General features: G+C 27.3%; 1 protein-coding gene across 2 annotated transcripts in view; it reads right to left on the bottom strand.

The window, feature by feature from the left end:
* Positions 1-13,432, bottom strand: part of LOC100199340 (dihydrolipoyllysine-residue succinyltransferase component of 2-oxoglutarate dehydrogenase complex, mitochondrial) — a 31,773-nt gene extending 18,341 nt beyond the window's left edge. Inside the window, exons 1-4 of one of the 2 annotated variants that reach the window (XM_065806105.1) lie at positions 13,243-13,432; positions 12,620-12,677; positions 7,512-7,530; positions 229-281 (exon numbers count right to left, since the gene is read on the bottom strand). In XM_065806105.1, the coding sequence (XP_065662177.1) occupies positions 229-281; positions 7,512-7,530; positions 12,620-12,677; positions 13,243-13,311 (199 nt within the window). In that variant the 5' untranslated portion in view covers positions 13,312-13,432. Of the gene's footprint in view, positions 1-117; positions 181-228; positions 282-7,511; positions 7,531-12,619; positions 12,678-13,242 lie in introns of those variants that run through there. The other variant, XM_065806106.1, reaches the window with a different exon arrangement.
* Positions 13,433-21,062: the final 7,630 nt, after the last annotated feature.

The following is a 21,062-nucleotide window of genomic DNA, read 5'->3' as shown; positions in this document are numbered from 1 at the left end:
CTATTGAGTTTTTTGACTTGGTTTGAAAAAAAATATTAATTCAAACCCAACTAAACTCACAATAATATTAATTCAAACCAAATAAAAAATTGATGATTTTAAAATCATTAAACATACACTTTATAGTTGTAATGCTTAAAATCATTAAATATACACTTTATAGTTGTAATGCTTAAAATCATTAAACATACACTTTATAGTTGTAATGCTTAAAATCATTAAACATACACTTTATAGTTGTAATACTTAAGTTTCTTCTTGTCTCAGTTTGTGACCAAAATCTAAAAAGAAAAAGAAAAATATGAGTATAAAAATAAAGCTAAAATTAAATTATATAATCAAAATTGGATAAGGTGGTGTTAAATACCCAAACCAATATTTTAAAAACTAACTTAATATAATAACTGTATGCACAGTAAAAAAAATGTAAATGTAAAAAAAAAGTAAATGAACGTAAATCAACCTACTACAAATATTTGGACATCAATTTAATCAAACATTTAAATTAATGATTGTGATCAGGTTTTTTTTTAAAAACCAAAAACTTTTTTATTTTTTAATTTTAAAACCTTAAAAACCAATTATATCAATTTCAGAAAATAATTTAAGAAAATATGCTAAATTTTAACCTTTGAAAAATATTTTATAATACAAAATTGTATGCGCAAAAGTTTAAAATTTTATTTTAAATGCAGTAATACAGGGTTGGAAACTAAGTTTTTACCGAGTTATAATTTGTTATATCTATGTGTTTATGTGAGAGAAGTAAATCGTTTGTGTTTCTATGTATTCATAGAATATTCTTACTTTATAATTGCACTTAATAAATGAAAATAAATAATATTCAGGCATTTTTGTTTTATAGGAATTATTGCCAAGGGTTTTGTTTTGCTTTTTTTTGATTGCATCAATGAACTTTGACAGAGAAAGCTAAAAGAGTGGAAATTTGTGGAAATAGTGGCTCCGTCAGATTTTTATTTATTTTCACCAGTGAAATCGGCTTTGAAGGGGAAAATTTTCAACAATGCTGCCGAAATTGTGGATGTTCAGCTCTAGATCAATGCAAAGCCCCCTGAATTTTTCGCAACTGGCATTGCCAAGCTGCCGGACAGATGGCGAAGATGCATTGAGAGTGATGGTAACTATTTCGAATTCCTTAGAGAGGATGATTAATAAATTTCTTGTTGTATGTTTTGTGATTCTCGTAAGTCGGCAAAAACTTAGTTTCCAGCCCTGTATAATTTTATTTCTGAATATTAAACTTTATTAAAGAAATAAATAATAATAATCTATGATCATTTTATTTAGTGACAAACGAAAATAAAATTAGGATCAGAACAAATGCAATAAAGTTATTTAAAAAAACCTTCAAGTTATTAAATAATCCGGAAATTAACTAATTAAAAGAACAATAAATTGTGATTTTAATTTGACAAAATAATTTCAAATAATTCAAAAGCTACTTATCTCAAAAACAATTTGATCAATTTATACCAAATACAGATTATGGTTTTATTACTAATTTTGGAAAAAATATTATTATTTGAAAATGCTATACATTTTAAAACAAAAAAAAATTCAAAATTTAAAATTTTTTGAAAAAATAAATTAATAATTTCACCTTTAAAACAAACTTATATACAGTGGTGTGCAGTAACAATAAGCATAATGCGTCTACCACATCATATTTATGAACGTGCGTGACAATAAACACAGGAATCCCACAGATATTTAACCTCACTTTCTTATGTATATTGTGTTGTTTGCTGGTGATGTATAAACAAGTTTGAGCCTGTATTTATTTTATTTTCCTTTAAGGTGTGCAAAATAATAGGTTATATTTATTTTAAATTAAACTATTTACAACAATTATTAATTTATTTAGTTAAAAGATTAATTTTATTAGCAGTTATTACGAAAATTGCTGAATTAAAAAGAAAATATTAATTTTTTTAAGAAAAATGGGGCATATCGTATATTGTTTGAAAACTAAAAGAAATTTAATTAAAAATTTGCAAAACTGGAATAGAACTTTGAAAGAAATTTCAAATTTAAAAGACTGTTTAATTAGCAATTCAATTAAAAAAGAAAATACACCTGAAACGTGTGGTTGGAACTAGAAAACGCCTAGAAGAGATCACAAAAATATTGTTCTTTATTCCAAAAGGAATCCATTTTCAACGTCAAAAGAAATAAAAAATACTCTTGGCCTGCAAATTAATGCTTTGACAGTTAGAAAAAGGCTTACTCAACAATATGTTAAAGCCAAGGTAACAAAGAAGCATCCATTTTTATCCCCAAATAATATTAAAAACTAGCTAGATCGGACCCGTAAAAATACAGGTCTTTGTAATTCTATTCTAAACTAAACTTTTTTATACTTTTTCCTTATATATCCTAGCTTTCCAGATCCATAAAATATGGGTCTTTACCAAACCTACCATTTCTATATATATCTATTCCACACCAATTATTTCTATACCTATCCCTTATTTACTTCAATAATTTTTAGTAAAATAATTTTGTTCTGAAAAAAAACTTCAAGAGCAAAAAAATCAACATGCGCACCTTTTCCGCATACATAGAGCTTATAAGAGACTTATAATTAGGTTTGTTTTTCTGCTAAATGCATTTCATTGATAGCTCAGTGGTTTAGCGCGCTGTCATCAGTGTTATTTTAGGGGATTTAAGACCTCCTCTTAGCGTAATAAATTTTGAAATTTTTTCAATCTTACTTATATATTTATAGCAACAAAATATAATAGCTTTAACGATTTACGAAAAAAGCTCGCCTATCATTTTTAAAAGTCTAAGAAGCAGATGACGCAATTTTAGCAATCAGAAATTATCAAGAGGGGCAAATCTAAAATTGGAGTTTTAAATTTTTCACTTGGATGAGACAATAGGCTGGGTGAATAAAAAAAAAGCAATTGCTTTTACTCAGTAATTGGTCAGCTTTACATGAATAAAAATTTTAGCAATATTCCTTAAGTTTTTATTCACGTAAAGCTGAGCAATTACTGAGTAAATTGCTCAACTTTACGTGAATAAAAACTGCTGAAGTTTTTATTCACTTGACTAATTACTGAGTAAAAGTGACCAATTACTGAGTAAAAGCAGTTGACCAGGCATTGACAAGAGTAAAAGCATTTGCTTTTTTTATTCACCCGGCCTAATATGTTTCGTGTTTTTTTCAATATTGTCAATTTTTTTAAATATATTAACATACATACAAAAAATCAAAACAAAACAGCTTGAGCAAAAACGACTTGTAATTATTAGAAAAGTTTACTTACGATATTACATACGATCCTGAATAAAATGTTATATAAGTGGATTTTTTACATTTTACAAACAATATACATAAACAAATTACATATTTGTTTATAAAGGGATGGTTAATGGCTAATTCATAGCATGTTAGCATTGTTTATACCTAATTAAACTTTCTATTATGTATTTTATTCATTTTTTTTTCTTTTATTTACTAGATGGTTATAATTTTCATAAATACTTTCATACAGAGCCACTGCAAGCTTGCTCGGGGCCCTGGGGCAAAATTAAGTTGTGAAACTCCAAAATCTAAATGTCATTAATCTATAAAATCACATTGTAAATATGATTGTAATCACTTTTTTGATACAAAGCCAGTATTTAAGGCGATTCCTATATCATTAGGGTCTGGGAATAGATTGTGTCATTGTCAGAGCAGCACTTCTCTCTTCCATTATTATTTAAATAGTTTGATATTCAAAAATAGAAAGCGAATATAAATTACTTTATTATTTATATTAAAATTTATTTCAAAAAAATTATTCTCATAATTCAACTAAATTGACTTTTAGTCTATTTCAAAAATGTATCAGTCGATTTTAGAAAATATATTAGTTGATTTAGTTAACAGTCAAACTATTTAATAGTCGTAACAACACTAGTTAATTATAATTATACAATAATTTAACATTAAAGTCACCAATAACAACAATATTGACTGATGGATAAAGAGAAATAGCTCAATCAATTAAATCAGAAATAACATCAAAAAGAGTCACTCTTGGAAAAAAGGTGAACAATAAAAAAAAGAAGAGAAAGCTAATCAAGTGAAGAGGTGCTAAACAAAAGCATATAAAAGAACAGACAGAAAATTCAAACTTCGTTTCACAAAAAAATAGGTGAAGTAAGTGCCAAGACATATGTGCTAATCAAGTCATAAAAAAAGGATTCTTTATGTGGCCTCAATAATGCACATTAAAAACACTAACCGGAACTAGTAAGTGACTGGGGTTGATATTTGAACGGGGCCAGGTTTGATAAAATATAGCTGGGGCTGAGTCGGGGTTTGTGACTGGGGCTGCATAAACATTTATACATCCTAAAATTGTTTTTTTTATTCATAATTCATGTTATATTTTGTATATATATGCATATATAAATATAATGATGATCAACATGATCATCATAATCATCATTATTATCCTCATCATAAACAGCATAAAAGAGGAAGGCTAAAGCCTGATGATGAAGATAATGATGATGATGATGATCATCATCATCATCATCATCATCATCATCATCATATAAACTCTAATATAAACAATCTAGAGCTTTTTTTTTTCCTAACTAAAGCTCATTCATACAATATGTAAGGCACTCTCTTCAAATTTTCTTACTTCTACCACTGTCATTTTCTACAGAAGCTGCTACCTCTCTAAATACCTAAATTACTTTAATCTTTTCTAAAAAACATTGTTCATTTTTTCAGATCTGTATAAGAATGTCTCCTTTTCTTGTCTTGCTAGTCACACCACACATCCATCAGATCATCTTCTCTTTCAGCAAATACTACACCATATAAATACCTAAGTTAATATAAGAATAAAAAGATATTGCATGCCAGCATCTAAATAAATAGCAAACAGATATGTTTATATCCATAATATGTATGCATAAAGTGCATTTAAGAAGCTTTTATTCCTTCTGGAATAGAAGTTTGGAAGCTTTTATTACTTCTCTTAAATTTTAAGTAAAGCCTCATTCTACTCCACATTTTTCAACATTAATCATTTTTTCATCTTCTTTTATAAGAACATCTCTTTTAAGAACAAGTGTCCTTTTATTATTGCAAGGAGCCAATATAAAAATGTCCTCTCTGATGTTAAGCTCTGTCATTCTCAGTTTACTAAATCTTGTATCTTATCTCAAATGTTAGGTTCTAGAGACTTTTGGTTAGTCTTTAACAATGTCATTAACTAAAGTAAGTCTAACATTTAATCTCTAACTCATGGGTCTGATCTTTTTACTTCTCCCCAGAATAAAGCAGAGTTATTTGCAAAGAGATCTTACTCTAATTTGACTCTTGAATATAATGGCCATACTCTTCCTGACAGTTAAACAGATTAAACCATTGTTAAACATGGAAATCACTCTTGCCTACTTTGCTAAAGTTAATTCTCAATTAAACACTTCTACAGTTTGTGTTCCAGAATAGACTTCCATCAATTTTGCTAATATGTACTAAATAAGTGGTTCCAATTTCTCAAAACTCTAGAAAACACTTTGATCTATCCAACTATCCTACGATTAGTCTTCACTCTGTTACTATTTTTTTTATATAAGCGTTGACTTTATTAAATTATTTCTTTCTAACTGAAGTAGTAAAGTTATTCTTGAAAGCCTACCCTCTTCTTTATTTCAAGTAACTTTAAGGATACCACAAGGTTCTTTATGAAATCTAAAGTGACTCTATTTGCTGACAACTCAACTTTATACTCTTGTCTTGACAAAACTTTTTAATTACTTAGAACAAGCAGCCGATATTAAATTTGATCTCTAAAAGATTTACTAAAAAAAATATTGCAATACTGTTGGCTTTCCTATATTGACAAATAACAACCCTTTTACTCTCAAACAAAGTCTAAAAGCACATTGTAAATGTAATTAGACCTGCTTTATCTGCCAAGCTTGAGCCACTCTCCCATTGTTGTAAAGATGCATTTCTTTCTTTTTTCTACAAATACAATCATGGTCAATGCTCAAATGAGCTATCATCTCTATGATGATAAACTCATTCTTGCTTAGCTATTTATTCAACAAGTTGCATCATTTTACTGTATTTGTCCCTTCATGCTTTTTTTGTATTTACTGTATCTGTCCCTTCATAAAAACTTTTATTAATCCAGTTTTTTTCTAAATTAGAGTTTAAAAATATATAAATGTCAGTATTTAATAAATAGTAAACGTAAGCATGAAATTATAATATATTAAGTATTACACATTTTTTTCTAGCCCCGGCAATCAACCCCTGCTAAATCTTATAATTTTGACGGGGCTGGAGCCAGGTTTGCAAAAAAATCCCATTTTAGCCGGGGCCCAGATTTGCTTTATTGAAGTGGATATGTTAACATGTCACAGCATGCATTGTTTATTGACTGTTACATTAATTTGTTTTAATTATAGTCATTAAAACTATTATACTCTTCAAACCATTCAAAATTAACTAGCTTAGGATTTTTGCTTTCTTCTGATAATTTAAGTAGCAGATGATAGATGAAAGATTAAACTTATTAAACTTATTTAAAATGATTTAAAATGAACTTTAATGAGGTTTAACTTACGGTTTAACTTTAATGGGAACATCAATTATACAGAAGCCTTTTTATTGATGCATGTTTCAAAACAATTTAAAAGCTCTGAGAATCTGATCAGTAAAGAGTTAATTCTTCTCAGTAAAGGACTGCTTGACACCGATGAACCCTCACCTATGCCTAGTTGAAACGATGATGATTAATCTCCACTTTGTAATAAAAAGTGATGTAAATAAAAACGATCACACCAATCTTTACAAAAAATTTGCACACATATGAAGATGTGGAAAAGAAAAGTCTGATTGCAAAGGAGATTAGTTTTTACATGAAACTGTTTGCTTAAATTGGACAACAAACCCAAAACAAGTTGTAAGTAAAAGCAAAAGATCATCCTAACAGAACTTGAAATTTTCTTATTATTTGCTGGTGATAATAGTGAATGGCTACTTTTGAAAGTATGTATAGTTTATGAGGAATTTGCAATCATCAAATGATGAAAATGTTTTTATCATAACTTAATACCTTTTTTTTGTTACCATCTGGTATTCCGTCAAATAATTTGCAATATTCTGCCAAACACAGAATATATATTTTCATTCTGCCAAATAGTATATTCTGCCAAATAGTAAAAAAAGTCAAATACCAATAGTCACCACCAAATAGAATATTCAAATTTTTATCATAAAAATACATAAACTAGTTGATTTATCTAAAACAAGTGAGGTTTATTTGATTACCTCCAAAAACTTTATACACACTGATATTTAGATCTCACCTATATATAAATTACAATAATAAATAATCTTTTGACATTGACTTTTACACTTATTATTATCAAATTTACAATAAAAAATTCAATAAACTACCAGGCATCTACCATTTATCAATGTTAATTTATCAAGTATAAAAGTTTGTAAAATATCTTACCTGGACTTTTGCAAATTATCTAAATTAAATAAAACAGTTTTATAACTTTTAGTTTTAAAAGCAATTTCTTTGATTAAGACATTTTGCATTATTCAGTATTTATTTTTTAACTCTTTATTTTATTTGAAAACTTAAAAGTAAAAATAAATTAAAAATACGCTATGCCTACACATTAAAAAAAAAAAAAAATGTTATATAGGTTTTAAAATAAAACTTCTTTTTATGGATTAAACTTTATTTGTTAAAAATATACTTATTTTTACAATATTTCAAAGGAATATTGATACCTTCATTATCAAGTTTCCATATAAAGAAGTTTTTTTTTAAAATAATTATACAACTAATTACTTTTTAAGGTGTCAACATTTAATTTTGAAAAAAAAATTTGGCACAAAGGGCTTACCATAAAGCAGAAACAAGTTCAGCAATTTTTTTGCTGAACTCAAACACTTTCAGGTCGGCAGTTAGGTCAGCATTGCTGAATGCCAATACTAATTCCGAGGGGTGATATATATATATATATATATATATATATATATATATATATATATATATATATATATATATATATATATATCATCGTCAAATAGCAACTACGTTAAATATTGCATATTCAATTGTTGCACGTATTTTAAACGCTTTACTGAAACAGGTGACATTAAGGATCTGCGACGATCTGGTCAGCCAGCTGTAACAACACAAAGAGATGAATGTTTATTAATTCGTTTAATGAAACATGACATATATACATATATATGTATATGTATATATATATATACATATATATATATATATATATATATATATATATATATATATATATATATATATATATATATATATATATATATATATATATATATATATATTTTATATATATATATATATATATATATATATATATATATATATATATATATATATATATATATATATATATATATATATGTATATATATATACATGTATATATATATATATATATATATATATATATATATATATATATATATATATATATATATATATATCATCGTCAAATAGCAAATAAGTTAAATATTGCATATTCAATTGTTGCACGTATTTTAAACGCTTTACTGAAACAGGTGACATTAAGGATCTGCGACGATCTGGTCAGCCAGCTGTAACAACACAAAGAGATGAATGTTTATTAATTCGTTTAATGAAACATGACAGAAAATTATCGTCAAGCCCTATCTGCTATAAATTAAAAAATACATCTGGAATAAAAGTGAGTTCAAGGACTGTTAGAAGAATTCTTCATAGAAATAATTATGTGGCGATCTGCATGCAAAAAGCCAAGACTTTCAAAGAAACAGCAAAAAGCAAGGATTGCATGGTGCAATCAACATAAAAATTAGCCTGATTGCAAGTGGCAAAATGTTATATTCTCTGACGAAATGAATGTTGAGGTAGATATGCGAAAATGCAGTGTTATGCTAAGGCGATCACTTAAAGAGAGATTTCATTCGAATTGTACATTAAAACGAACTAAGCAAGGTAGTGGGAGTATAGGCATTTGGGCCTGCATGAATTATCCAGGACTTGGATGCTATCAATTATTTGAAGGTAGACTTAATGCTGATAGATATATTGAAATTTTAGATAATTGCCTTCTTCCCTCATTTGATATATTTAAAGAAGAAAACAGTAATATCATATATCAACAAGATGGTGCGCCATGTCATACAGCAAAAATATGCAAACAATGGTTCGCGACAACGAAATATCGATAATGTCTTGGCCTACTAACAGCTCTGACTTAAATTGTATAGAAAATTTATGGTCATGGTTAGATCATCATCTTGGAAAATTGAAAATTTAAATGTTGAGCAATTAAAAATTGAAATAGGAAAACTGCTTGACAATGTGCCTTAAGAAATAAGTCAAGATCTTGTAAATTCGATGCCAAAGAGAGTAAACCAATGCTTACATGAAAAAGGAGGTTCTACAAAATATTAGAATGCTTTTTTTTAATGGTTTTTCATTTGTAAATTGTTGTTCTTATATATTATTTGAAATATAACCTTAACTTTTGTCCAATCTTTTTTTTAAAACAATATAACATATTTCATTATTTTTCATTTTTTGGTATCAAGACCATTATGTTTAAATTTATTTTTTTGACAACTCAACAACAAACACTCACAAACATTAGAAAAACGAGTTGCAAGTTTGATTAAAATTGTCTCAAAGTGGTAAAGTTTTGGCACAACAGTTGTTTTCCCATCACAAAGCTTTCCAATCTGAGATCAGCATGAGATACAAGTTGCCAAAGGCACTCTCCCATTAAAATCGAGATCTTTCTAGATTTGTTGAAGGATTTTTGATTTGTAGTTTTTGGTCAGCTCCTGGTCATCTTTTTTCATTCCTTGATACAAACAGATTTTCTGCATTCTTCATGGGTTTTTGCAAACATTGGCATCTTCAAACTTAAAAAATATATTCACAAACACCTTGTTTACAATTTTCTTTGTTTTGTACAACTGCCTCTTCCGGAAAAAACTCTGGATATGGACACAAGGTTCAAGCATTCAAAAATGCTCTTGAATCAACGTAATAAATCAAATTTTGAAAAAAGTTATAAAAATAAGAAAACTTAAATATTTGATTGGCAACATTTCTTATTTTATTAATTTTTTTCACAGAGTATGTTTACTGTATGAAATTAGCACTGACAAAGTCAGAATTTAGATCATTTAGTTTATAAATACTTAGAGATACAAATTTCCATTTGGATGTTAATGAGGGATTTCAAAACACCTCAATATGGACTCCCATTGACATGTACTATTACCAACTAAAAGGATTTTCAAAGGGTATTTCATTGATATTAAGACCCCAAATCTACAAACCGTGTTATTTTAACCACAAATTTATTTGCATAATCGGAATTAATTTAACATGAAAATGGAGCTAACATGTTCAAATTGTTGTTAGTCAGATTTTATACTTTATAAAATATATATATTTCAAGAAAATAACAAAAGAATTTTTGCAATTTTTATGTAATGTAAGTTAACAAAAACATGATAAAGTTTTGTTTTTTCTAAAATTTAGTTTAAAAACTAAAGTTTTATAATAATATATGCGAAAGAATATTAAATGTTTTACTAAAGTTCTGGTGCTTTTTTGTGAACAAAATGAATTATGTAATTAAGTAATTTGCATTGATTTGACAAGGTTCTAATGGAAACTTTTTATATTAGGAGAATTTAGAAAAAAAATCTTTTATTTCTTTAATGGTAATTAAAATTGTTTATATTATTATTTTTTTATTTGTTAATGTATTCTTATTTTGGTTGACATATAAATATACATAAATAAATAAATAAAAAAATAATATAAATATTTTTATTTAGATATAAATAAAAAAAATCTATTTGCTTTCCCCTCATATGGTTATAACCATTTTAATTTTTGTTTTAGTAAATCAAATCTTTTGTAAGTGCAATTAAGTGCGATAAAACATGTCACCCTATATTTATCAATTCTTAACCCATTCCCTCCTCTCACAAATGATTACTTTTATCTGAATCCCTCTCCAGGGCCGCAGAGAGCGATCACGCCGGCTGGGACAGCAACCCTGATTGGCATTGAATTTCCCTATATTTATCAAAATTTCCCTATATTTTAGATGAAGGACATTCAACCTCTCCCTCCTATTTTTACACAGTTTTTACGTAAAAAATATTTTAAAAGATTTAAATGTAAATAAATTGCAGCATTTCAAAAATTCAACCTAATGAAAACAAGGCAATACGCATAAACATAAGAAGTGTAAGTAAAAACTTCAACAAACCAAAGATTTTCTTATTTAAATGACTCAAATAAGTATTAATAAAGTTGTAATACTAAAACAATTTTTTAAAGTTGGTTTTGGTCTCGCGGAAAAACTGTTTTCGATATGATAACTTTAACAAATGTTATGAAAATTCGCTAAGGTAGAGTGCCACCAGTTTTTTAAAATTTTCTTTGTTAATTATTTTTAATAAACGAGTTCAATACTTTTGCAATTCTTTTTGCAATTTTTGTTACATAACTCTAACTCTTAATAATAGATATAAAATCTCCACAATAATTATCGCTCAGTAACGTAAGTGATGTAACATAAGTTAAATGTATAATACCAAAAAAACCAGTTTATTTTCCTTAGCCAGTCACCTCTGATAAATTTTTAAATTGGTATAGAATACTCAATATCTTGCGAATGTTTCTAATACAAACCGCTTTACTGATTCACAAAAATCTGACCTGAAAGTTGAAGCAATTTTTTTACCTTGTTGTCCGTGTAACATAAGTTAAGTGACATTTTCAGTAATAAGTTCGTCCTCTTTTGGCTAGACTCAAAACTTTTTAGCTTATTTTGAGCTAAAAAAAAGTTTCAGGACATGTTTATAAAAGCTATACATATACTATATATAAGCTATACTATATATATTTAAGTTATTGATACAAAAATTCTTAACTGACAATGGTAATGGTAATTATTTTTTTACTAATTGTTTCTTCCTATTTTGTTATAAAATAAATCTAAAAATACATAGCATTAATTTTTTCAGTTTTTATTATTATACATTATTATATTTATTTATATAATACTATTATCAAATAAAATCTTTTAAAACACACATAGTGACAAAAACGATAGAAAACAAAATTTATCCATTCAAGAACTCAACTTGTTTCTCAGCGCAGTGGCCTTGCTCATCAAGGTTCGTGTTTTGGAGTTATAGAGTTGAGAGAGGGTTATAACCGAAACTAAGTAGCCTCCTCGTCTGTAGTGGCCTTCTCGGCCTTGGGGAGATGAATTAAAAAAATTTTAAAAATTAAAAAAACAGGGTTGGTTACCTTTTAAAAACACTCTCACTTAATAAAATAAAATACTCATATAAATGGTATAAATACTATACACTTAAATACTTTATCACTAACTATGGATTATATATACTTTAGTTTTAAATATAATTCAATTTAATTAATTTAACGCAAAGCAAAATAACAAGCCAGGTTTAATTTACTTTGTTTCAACTTTAAAATTTAAAATAATAGTTAAACTAAATTTAAAAATTTAAAACAAATACTCACATAAATTTGTAACTGAGCAATGCTTCTGGTGCACAGACGCAATAAACACAATTGCACCCTAAGTAAAAAGTCAAAAATCAAGTTTTTGATTGTTGGTTATCCTAGTGCTTTACATATAATCGGGTTTTTTAATTAGAAAAAATCTAAAGTTAGGATAACCATTAAACCTTTAATTATCATTAATTGGTATACTTATTAGAAAAATTAAATGGTAAAGAAACAAATGATTGCACAATAAATTAAATGATTGCTTTTTATTTTAGTTTTTCATTCAAATAAAATAACTTTAGAACTTCGGGAATGTGTGTGCGTGTGTGTGTGTGTGTGTGTGTGTGTGTGTGTGTGTGTGTGTGTGTGTGTGTGTGTGTGTGTTGTTGTTGTTGTTGTTGTTGTTTTGCACATACAGAAAGTGCTCGATGAATTGAATCATAATAATGTAAATAAATCTTTTTTTAAATCATGCAATGCTACTTTCAAAACACTTTTTTTTTTCAATAAATATATATTCATCAATTTTTTGATTCCTTGATGCAAGTTAAACTGTTTCTAAATTTATATTGTCTAATAATTTCATTTATAATAACCTTTTTTTTTTTTTTTACAAATAAAAGCGATTAGTAGACCTTATTTCCTTTAAAGGCTCTTGAAATTCGGTGTAAAGGTAATTTTTGCAAAGATCTACAAGTAAGCATCTCCAGCAGAACTTCGTATTGCTCACAACATATTTTATACGAAATGGACGCTCTATTCGTTTTATCTAAACTTTTCTGGACGGTGAGGAGGGTGTGTTGGCATTTTACCGGAACTTTTTGCATTATACCACGAAAGTACCTGAGGAGGAATCGCATCTTTTACTTTCATTATTATACTTTATGTACTTATATAAATACTAAATTTTAAATTAATTGACTTGACTAAACCTTATTACTTATGAAAACAGTTAAAGAGTTGGGTCTTCCACACCGGGTATTATTAAAGAAGTACAGGAATTGCGCAAATGTATGACACGTACATAGAACTATCTTTTTTTTTTTTTTTTTTAATCTGATTTTGACTCAGACTCTGTATAAAATATCTTTTTTTTATCTAATTTCTTCGATAACATTAGATTAAGCGTGCGGTCGGATAACAATTTTTAAAAAAATATATCAACTCCCCACATCAACAACTATCAAAGTTAAGAGTTTACTAATAAAAAACTAACAAAGTATAAACAAAGCACGAAGCACATTATTTAAAGAGCAGGAAAACGATTGACAGAAAAACAGTAAAAACTGTAGATTGTATGAGTTGGAAGTCACGGTACAGATTGGAAGTACCTCAGTACAAAACTATTTTTATTACGTTAGATAAGACTTCAGAGATTATATTTTATAAACAAGGTTCAATGGGCACAAGAAGTGATATTTGTTTAGAAAATGGAAAAGTTTTATTAGAAAATTATTTTCTAAATTATAATTTTACACATGAGTCAACCGATCGAAAATCTAAGCAGTTCAGTTGGTGCAAGTCATTAACAAAAAAAAGTTTAAAGTTTTTTAGTTTTTTTCTTCTTTTAAATATCGTAATAAAGAACAAAAAAACAAAACCAAAAATAATCAGAGAAAGACAGGAGAGATTTCCAAAGCGTCAATGTTTGAGGAAAAAAACAAGACGGTTTTAATTAATATAGGTTTATTAACAAAATTGCGATAACTTTTAGCAGGATAATAAGTAAACAACGTGTTCCCGACACAGAAGGTTCTATGAATAACATTTTTGTGAGTTGTGAAGTCTAGTCTTTTGGGCAAGATCCTTCTTTGAACTTAAATAAATTTGTAATTGGAATTAATGCTTAGTTTACAAACAAATGGTGTTTGTTTGTAAGCTTTTTGTAAGATTATTTATTCTAATTTTATCATTACTGATTCCTTTTAAAATTCCCGTTATAGGAATTAGTACTATTAGTAATATTTAATAAAAATAATGCATAAACTATATTTTTTATTATATTAAAATAATTTTATAAAAATTTTTATTGTATTAGTTTTATTGGCTCAAGTTTTTTGTTTTTTCAATTTTTAAATATCTATAATAAAATACAAGGCTAAAATCAAAGTACAATATTTTTTCGGAAAGTTTGAAAAAGTTTGTTTTGTCTTTTGATGCAGATTTAAAGTTAAAGATATTTCTTGAAGTGCTTCTAGTATTACCTCTAATACACACCGTAAAGTAACGTCTTTATTACACACCGTATTGTCTTTATTACACACCAATATTTTTTTTGTGTTTGTTTATCTTTAAGCAATTTTCAAGCAATTGTTTTAAGAATTTGTTGGTAGTTTTTGTTTTTGCCACTGATATTTGTATGTCAATAAACATACTGTTATAATAGTATATTTTAATTAGTTGCAGTAAAAATTAAAAACATGTTGTACTCATATACGTATATCATGTTTTCAAAGTTAAACAAATAATTTAAGACTTTGCACAAATGGACATAATTCTAATGGTTGAGCTGGGAAATCATCATAACAGTTTAACAATGTATACTATTGTCAATGTCCACATAGTACCATTATGGAAATTCTCTTATTATGATACCAAAAATAGTTGATGACTACTTGATGCTGTGGATGCTGATGACATTTTAAAAGATTTCTAATGCTAATATATTTGAAATATAAAATTTTGTATAATATAGTCTAATTTTCTGTAAAAATTTATTTGAAAAAATAAAAAAAAAATAAAAAAAATTTCAAATATCATTTGTTTGGTTGATAAACAACTTTTGCTTAATTTATATTGGTTATAAACATATTTTAAACTTTTTTTCAATTAAAAGTTCCAGCGTTTGTTACTCTTTATTGCTGAACATAAGACACTCTTTATCCGCTTTAGTGTATTAAATGGTTGATCTTCTGAACAGTTTGGAGCGGCGTACTTAAAAACATTCGCAGTGCACGTTTGGAATTTTATTGATGTTTGGAAATACTCGAGATTCGTGGAACGAATGATTTGGATCAGGTTATGAGCATTTATTTTCCATTTTTTATTCCCAAGCAAAATTTCTGTAAAAACGAAGCTTCTTAAATAAATACACTAGTTTCGAAGGAAAGAATCAATGCTGTTGTAGTACAGGTTAAAAAGTTTTTGCAGCATAGAAACTGGAAATGGAGTCAGAGTTGAGTTAATGTAGTGAACACTTGCAATCTGAGCGACAGCTGATATAGATAGCGTATTCTTCCATATCTATGAGACATTTTATTCTTGCTCCTAGTGATTATAATTGGACCATATATCTATCAAGAAAGTGAAAAGAAATCCCTATAGCTTTTAAACAACTCTCGTGTCAACAAAGACCTTATGTTTAATAAGGTCAACAATAAGCTTACGAAGTTCTGAAGTTTTCTTAATAAGTTTTTTTAAGGTTAACAATAAACTTATGTTTATTCTGAAGTTTTTTTTATGCTTTTAATAATAGAACTCCAGATCATAATCATCACACTAATATTAAAAAGTTCTATTTCCTTGATAAGCTCTATATCTTCTGATTGAACTTTTGTAGGCTATATACTGTCCTCTTCAAACATCTTGGGCTTCCTACAAAAAAATACACATCATTGTAAAGTAGATATTCAATTGAAACCGGTTTACTTTCTTAGAACTGGACACTTGTTATGTTTTGACTCAACTAGACGCTTGTTATGTTTTGTGTATAAACTTTTTAATGAAAGGACATTTCCAAACAATGGTTTTGGTTCATAGACTCATATTAATAGATTTGCATGTCACGAGCAATCAGGTGAAGACAGACTGGTACAGAAAACTTATGCGACAAGCTTATCAAAAGTACTAATTCTAGGTAAACGTATTGTTCAACTGTTTGAAAATGAAAGTTGTAATTGGAAAAAATATGAAAGAGGTTATTGGAAAAAGTTTCAAGGAAGGTTGTATCGACTTTAAATTTTTTTGTCTCGCGTGGATTAGCGCTTCGAAGATCAACAAAAGCGTTTGGAAATCTTGATAATGGTAACTTTTTAGACTGTTTCAAATATCTGGCAAAAAAGATTTGTTTAATTCTGCTCATATTGAGAAGTGTAGAAACTCTCGCCGTGGTGTAACATTTTTTATAACTTAACTTCGATATTAATAGTATTTAATGTAAAAACGATTATAAAAAATTATATAAGAAAGCTTAATCATTCAAAATAGGATAAAATGTAGTTCTAACTGTGAGTAAAAAGGAACTTAGAATTAGAAAAGCTGCTGATACATATGGCATATTTAAATTTGTTCTACATTATCATCAAAAATGTTGCCAAATAGTTTCAGGATATTTTCTGTATGATTTATGTGATCCATAATATTTTTTTGTTTAGTTCTAAATTTAGTAGCAGTTACCAATTTAATAATATATAGGTTAGGGAAGAGCGGAGATATTTTAAAATAAAACACAAAAAAAAATTTTATTTTAGTTGTTATTTCTTTTTCGTGGTTTACGGTTGTATGGGCGGGTAGTTTATATGGGTATTTTACTTTTTTTAGTGTTTAATGTCTGAACGTGTTTAAATGATAGATAGCCTTCATTTTTTATCATTTTTAAAGCTTTACATGAAAGGATTACTTCTGCTGCTTTTTAACTGGCCCATTTTGCCCCACCCACTTGTAAAATCTAAAAACTTTGCTAGTTTAGAGTTTCGTTAGGGTAGGGTGGGGTAATCTGAGCCTATTTTTTATCTATTTTTGACTTTGAGCAAAAAATAGTTATAGCAAAACAATTTTTTTTTTAAGAAAATTATTTAAGAAAACTATGATTAGACATCATCTTTAGTAAACTGCATCAAAAAAAGTTTATACATAAATTTTTAAATGTGTAAGGAGCACTAATTGGAGCTGTATTATTTAAACCCACATTACCCCGTTCAGTGGGGTAATGTGGGTCCAAGTTACATTTTTATCTTTTAGATATATACCAACTTATTTAAATAAAATATACCAACTTATAGCAAAATATGATTGAAGTCATTGAGTATGGAATGCAGAATAATCTTGTGGTTCAATTTCCATAGTTTTTTTTTCCAAATTTTCTTAATATATAGAATAAATCATATTATAATTCTTCAAATTGAATACATGATATTTAAATTTAAAAGTCGATGTACTTATAAAAGTCAAAGCATGATGAAATTATTTTTAAGGAAGAATTTAAAGCAAAAACTTAATTCAAAATTATTCAAAATTTTTTGTGTTATATATTAGAGATTCATTATCCTACAAAACGACATGTTTATATAATAAAAATTCAATGTGCAATCCTTCAAAACTGCTACGCTGCGTTATCTACAAATTTTAGTTGAAAACATGATATTATTACATCTTTAATGATTATCAAAAGGAATTCATAGCAACATGACTCAAGAGAAATGAATCCAGAAACATAGTCAGTCTTTTTATTTATACTAATTTTCATATAATAGGTATTAACTGTTGTATAAGCAATAAATTCTTAATGCCACAAAACACATTGACATATTGAACCACATAACACCCAAAAATGTTGCTTATTTCAAAAAAATTATGCACTATTCCGTCTTAAAACTAATTGAACCTTACTATCTTTTCTATACACTTTCTATGTGTTAGATCCCATTTTTGATACCTTTTTCTGAAGTTTGAGGTTTTTGATTGAAGTGTCTCTTCTAATGTATGCGTCATTTTGAATTAAAAATATACTTAAGAATTTGCCTTGTAAGCTGATAATTAAAGTTTAGAGAGTTTTTTTAATCACCAATAACATACCGGAAAAAAAAAACTTCTACCTATGACCTTTTTTCTGAAAAACTGATACGTAACCTCTTAGACCCACATCAAAAATAGAATCCTTCTACCCTTAGAACTCTATCCTACTTTGGTTGTCGTAGCTAATTTTTTTTGTTTTTTCGTTTGTTTATAGAAGCATTATATCTCTAGTATTTTTACGGTTATACACATTACAAAATATTATTTTATTATATTTTATTCTATATTTTTATCTTGTTTGTTTATCTAAAATTTTGTTTCTTACTCATTATACACGTACAAGAATAAAATACAATTTTGCTGTTGTACTCTCGAGTTCCTAATAAAAATAAAAAAAGGGGGGGGGGGACGTTTATTAAATTTTTGGAAACAAAAAAAAAAGGAATAGTGTCGCAAATAGTAAAAGGAATAATGTCGCAAATAGTAAAATCGGAATAGTGTCGAAAACGAAAAAAAGGAATAGTGTCAAAAATAATAAAAGGAATAGTGTCGAAATCATAAAAAAGGAATAGTGTCGCAAGTATTAAAAACGGAATAGTGTCGCAAATATTAAAAACAGAATAGTGTCGCAAATAGTAAAAACGGAACTGTAGTCGGAGAGAGTTAGCGAAAAATTGGGTCAAACTCAGACAAAAATAGTATAATGCTGAAACTTGGCAGAGAGAAAGTGCACAGGCTTTGGGTGGGCGTAAAAAAAACCCAGTTGATTGTGCTACAGTAATACCCCTTTTGGGGCAATTTTAGGGGTATATAAGGGTCTATTTTGACACCTAAAATCTTATAAACTTTATACGGTTGGATAGAAAATTTTACCTTGATCAATGTATATATAATTGATATATGTATATATATATATATATATATATATATATATATATATATATATATATATATATATATATATATATATATATATATATAAGTTATAAATTATGTTAGTGTATTCTACAAATAGAGTGCTCAATGTTCTAAATGAACAGAGCAATAATAAATTAGTAAAAATGTGTTTCACCATCATTTGGTTCAGGAAGAAAAGATTCTTCCTGAACCTACTGATGGTGAAACAGAGTGTTGAAGTAATCAAAATTAGATAAATGTTTTTACTAATTTATATATATATATATATAATATATATATATATATATATATATATATATATATATATATATATAATTGAAAACATTTAATACTGTTACCTGTTGTTTCCAAAAAAAAGGTAACTTTGATCAGGCGGCTGAATAGGTGGGAGGGGGGGCGGGGAGAAGCTATTGAGACACGTTGTTCTTAGCAATGAAGAGACAGAAAACTATTTATACTTTACGAATCGCACAATAAGAACTTAGTAATATTTATCCACTATATACTCTACTGAACCTTTTTTTTAATTGAAACCCTCAAATAATAATACTGATTCAGTATTGAATCGGAAAAACAGGTCGTTGTCAAACGCTTTATACAAATGACACAAATGTTTTATCATTTAAGGAAATTTATTTAAAGTTTATGATAAAAACTTCCAAAAATGAAACTTTTATAAAACAAACAAAAGTCTAGAATAACCATGGGTAACAAAAGGTCTTAAAAAATCCTCAAAAATTATTTAATACCTTAAAACAAATAAATGTCAAAATTTTTGAAAATCAAAGATATTACCTTAAATTCATTTGCCACACTATTCCGTTTTTTTTGTTTTTGACACTATTCCTTAAACTCATTTGCGACACAATTCCGTTTTTATTGTTTTCGACACTATTCCTTAGATTCGTTTGCGACAATATTCCTTTTTTTTTGCGACATTAGGCCTTTTTAATATATTCGACAGTATTCTGAAAATCATTTTTCGACATTATTTCTGTCGCCCATCTATATATCAACCTATTAAAGTGTAAAACTTATATCAACCTATTAAAGTATAAAACTTATATCAATCCTATTGAAACTATTTTAAAACAGCTGTTAGAAAATGCGCATTTGACCGCAAGTCATGCTAGATTTAAATAGTTTTATGCGTGTTTCGTAAAAAATTGTATACGTTATATTGTAACATAAAAAAATTCCCACCCCTTCCCCCTTTTATTAACCCCGTCCACCCCCCACCCCCCCATCGTTAATTAGATCTGGACTAAAATTTCCACCCCTTTTATTTCAACCCCTCCCCCACCCCCCGCCAACCCCTTCTTTGTATTAGGGACTCGAGAGTACTTTTAACGCGCTTTATATTTTATCAGTTCAAATAGGAACTTGATTTGGATGAAAATACACATAAAGTCAAAATAAGTTAGCTAATAAATTTCAAAAGCCAATAAATAATAGAGTTAATGTTGATGCTAAATATAGTTTTTAAAGACCTACATTTGATTCATCATCAGATTGTACAAAGAAGTAATAGTTTAATTATTGTTTACTTTTCAAAATATAAAATTACAATATATTACAGATTGACATAACAAAACAGCAGACGTTTAATCCTCCACGCTTGATTTTTTCAGTAGAATTTCCGAACATTTTATCAAAAAAATCAATTTTTATCAAGCTATCTAAACCTTCATCATTTTTGATATTATAGCAGGCCATTGTTTTTCTCCACTTTTTTTCTAAAAGATCTTTTTTTTTAAAAAATAAATTCCTAGATACAAAGGACTTTTTTAAAAAGTCGGCGATT

Source organism: Hydra vulgaris, chromosome 09 (assembly GCF_038396675.1).
Source record: "Hydra vulgaris chromosome 09, alternate assembly HydraT2T_AEP".
NCBI lineage: Eukaryota > Metazoa > Cnidaria > Hydrozoa > Anthoathecata > Hydridae > Hydra > Hydra vulgaris.
The sequence above is the reverse complement of the archived record's forward strand: the minus strand, read 5'-3'. Positions and strand labels throughout refer to the sequence as shown.